The sequence below is a fragment of the Otolemur garnettii genome, unplaced genomic scaffold (genome assembly GCF_000181295.1).
Source record: "Otolemur garnettii isolate 467f Iridium unplaced genomic scaffold, OtoGar3 scaffold00113, whole genome shotgun sequence".
NCBI lineage: Eukaryota > Metazoa > Chordata > Mammalia > Primates > Galagidae > Otolemur > Otolemur garnettii.
In genome coordinates this window covers 4,147,787-4,151,423 of record NW_003852508.1, presented here as the reverse complement: position 1 = coordinate 4,151,423, position 3,637 = coordinate 4,147,787, and the positions used below count along the sequence as shown (strand labels likewise).

General features: G+C 36.5%; 1 protein-coding gene across 1 annotated transcript in view; it reads right to left on the bottom strand.

Annotated features, from left to right (window-relative positions):
- PREX2 (phosphatidylinositol-3,4,5-trisphosphate dependent Rac exchange factor 2) overlaps positions 1–3,637 on the bottom strand; it is a 192,046-nt gene that overhangs the window by 52,264 nt on the left and 136,145 nt on the right. The window contains exon 20 of the mRNA XM_023517546.1: positions 1,208–1,344. Coding sequence (XP_023373314.1) covers positions 1,208–1,344 — 137 coding nt within the window. The remainder of the gene's footprint in view (positions 1–1,207; positions 1,345–3,637) is intronic.

Here is a 3,637-nt window from a genome sequence, read left to right as displayed (position 1 = left end):
TGCAGGAACCACCCCCCAACTAGCCCACAGAATCAGGAAAAATAATCAATCACTGTTGTTTTAGGCCACTCAGTTTTTCGAGGGTCCATTTGTGGCCATAGATGCCTGAGAGGGCGTGTAACTCCATGGACGCTTCTTTCCACTGAATGCTTTCTCAACTGTTTCACTGGTCAATGCCTCTCTAAGAGGACGGGCAGGAAAATGAGAAGGAAGGGAACTCAAGTTGCTCTGTCTACTTATTAAAATTCTGACCGACGGGCAAGGTTTGATGAGTTCAGAACACTTTTTTAAAAAATCCCATTCAATAATACAATTCAATCAACACTTATCAACTCACTATCTACCTATGAGTCTGTGCGTAGCCTCCAATTTGCTACACTAGTGCCAACCTTATTACTAAGCAAAACTGATCAGCTATTTTTAGGCGCTTCCAGCATTTTTCAGGATATCAGCTCCAGCTCATGAGAAAATGGCCATCTACATACCTGGTTTAGACACAAAATCATATCCTCAAATTCAGAAAAGAGTATTTCGCTATGTATGACAGAAAAATAAAATACAAGATTTGTCCTTGAAAGTTCCATTCTGCATCTAGTTGATCAAATTGAGCGAATTATCATACTGAGTTTTTCTCCATAATAAGCTTTGCATATGAATTAGGATTTCAATTTTACTTTTCTGTGACACTTGTGGATCAAAAGGTAGTACTCAGAAATTTTAAACAACGGCAGTACATTTCAGCATTTTTTAAAGAGCAAAATCCAGTGTGCCTAAATATATCCAAAAGTCAATCACAGACCTCATAAAACCAACAATTTTTATTTTTTTCACAGAACTCTTATAATGAACAGTGTAAGTATTATAACACATATACTCAGATACAGACACACAAGGATTATGTATTCTAAAGTACCCACAAGGGTCTTTGGATTTTAATTGGATAAATTTAAATCACAATGAAAACAAAAGTACCCCCCCCAGCACTTTTTAAACAGATGATAATGCTGTAATAGTAAAACGTAACCATTTAAATATAATCAATTATAATTAACTACGCAGATAAAACAATCCTTATGAGATTTATGGTGCTATGTTTAAATTCAAACTTAGAACTGGAAACCGCACATCTCTGGCCCTCCCCTGTGCTATCTCCTCGGGCTTCCCTGTGAGTACGTCCTCAGATCCAGAGAAGAGCAGCGCGGCTTACCTTCATGGGCCGCCTGTACTTCCTGCAGGCTGTGACATGAGCGATGACACTGGCGTGTGTCTCTTTGCTGACATTGATTCCATTTACTTTGATGATGCACTGTCCAGGGTGAAGGCCAGCTGCTGCGGCCACAGTTCCTTTAAATACGAATGGGAAAAGTACCAAAAACTGCCTTCAGAAGTAAGATTCATTTTGTAAATATACGTAACAATGGAAGTGACTTTAAAATATAATAAAAATCTACGTAGTATGATCTTGATAAACTTGCTTCTGAGAGCAATGCCCTCTCAACATTTTTCCCATCCAAGTTCTAACCAGGCCCGATCCTGCTTAGCTTCTGAGAACAGACGAGATCGGGTGCATTCAGGGTGGTATGGCTGTGGACAATATTTTTCTATTTTTTAACTTGCTTTTCTTTTATTTATTTTGTTAAACTTGCTTTACAATCGGTGATTAAAAGAACATTTCTTATCTTCCTAATAATTAATTTGAAAGAATATTGCAAAGTGACCTTTGTAATGCTGATCAGTCATGATCCCTTACAAATGTTAAGTCAATCTATTTTCTAAATATATATAAATAACAGCATAATCAGAAGACCAAAACATAGGCTTTATTTACCTGTCTTTACTCTGCAAAACCTCTAAATAGTCTTAGATGCCAACAACTTAATATACACACTAAAAAAGAAATTTTTAAGAAAAGATTCAAGTCAATTGGCAACTATAAGTGAGCTGAATTTTCTGAGAATAAGAAGAGCAGAGGATATGTACAAATGGCCAAGAACTGGAGAATTTGTCGAGAACAGAATTAATTATTAACTGTCCAGTGATTTTGTTTGCATCGAGATGGATTTAATTTGAAAGTAACATATCTTAACCAGCAAGTGAAGATTTCTCAGGACCTTCCTAGCAGTCTTATTTGAAAGTCTAATCAAATCAACATTAAAGTACCATGAGTAAATATAATTCAATGTTCTATAGTTTTATTTGTAGAGACTTTTCACCTCCTTTGTTAAATTTATTCTCAGGTGTTTTTGTTTGTTTGTTTGTAGATGGGACTGGATGATTGATTTCCTTAGCGGGGTCTTTATTGGTGTATATTAACACTACTGATTCTGGTATGTTGATTTTGTATCCTGCAAGTTTACTGAATTCATTTATCATATCTAAGAGTTTTTTGCTGAAGTCTTTACATTTTCTAGATATCAGACTGTATCACTAGCAAACAAGGATAATTTGACTTCCTCTTTTCCAGTTCGGATGCTTTATATCTTGCCTGATTGCTCTGGGTAGAGCTTCTCTTCCCTTGTTGACTAGGAATGATGGAAACAGGCATCATTGTCTTATTCTAGTTCTTAGAGGAAAGGCTTCCAACTTTTCCCCATTTAGCAAGGTTGTTAGTTGTGTATTTGTCGTACATGGGCTTTTATTATTTTGAGGTATATTCCTTCTATACCTAGTTTGTTGAGCAATTTTAATCATGAAGTGATGCTTAATTCTATTAAATGCTTCTTCAATGTCTATTGAGAAGTGATGATCATATGTGATTTTTGTCCTTGACTCTATGTATGTGTTTTCACATTTATTGATTTGCATCTGTTGAACCATCCTTGCAACTTAAATCTACTTGATTGTGATGTATTATCATTTTCATGTGCTGTTGGATTTGGCTTAGTAGTATTGGTTAAAGTTTTCTGTACCTATGTTCATCAGAGATATTGGTCTTCAGTTTCCTTTTCTGTTGTGCCCTTGTCTAGTTTGGGTATCGGGATGATACTGGCTTTATAGATGAGTTAGGGAGAATTCTATCTTCCTCAATGTTTTGGAACAGTTTCAGGAGGACTGGCACTATACATCTACTAGAACATTTTGATAGACATGAATAGAAACTTTTCAAAAGAAGACAACAAATTATGGCCAATAGTTATATGAAAAAAATGCTTGGGGCTGGGGGTGATGGTTCACGTCTATAATCCCAGCACTCTGGGAGGCTGAGGCCAGAGGCTCGCTTGAGCTCAGGGGCTTTAGACCAGTCTGAGCAAGAGTGAGAGCAAGACTCCATCTCTAATAAAAACAGAAAAACTAGCTGGGCATTGTGGCAGGCACCTGAAGTCTCAGCTACTGGGGAGGCTGAGAGAGGAGGATCACTTGAATCCAGGAGTTTGATGTTGCTATAAGCCAGGCTGAGGCCATGTACTCTAACCTGGACAACAGAATGAAAGTCCATCTCAAAAAAAAAGAAAAGAAAAAATTCTCAACATCACTAATCACCAGAGAAATGTAAATTAAAACCACAATGAGATATCACCTTATACCAATCAGAATGACTATTATTAAAAAGATAAAAAAATAACAAATGTTGGCATGCTTGTAGAGGAAGGAGAATTCTTATAAATTATTGGTGGGAATATAAATCAGTGCAACCTCT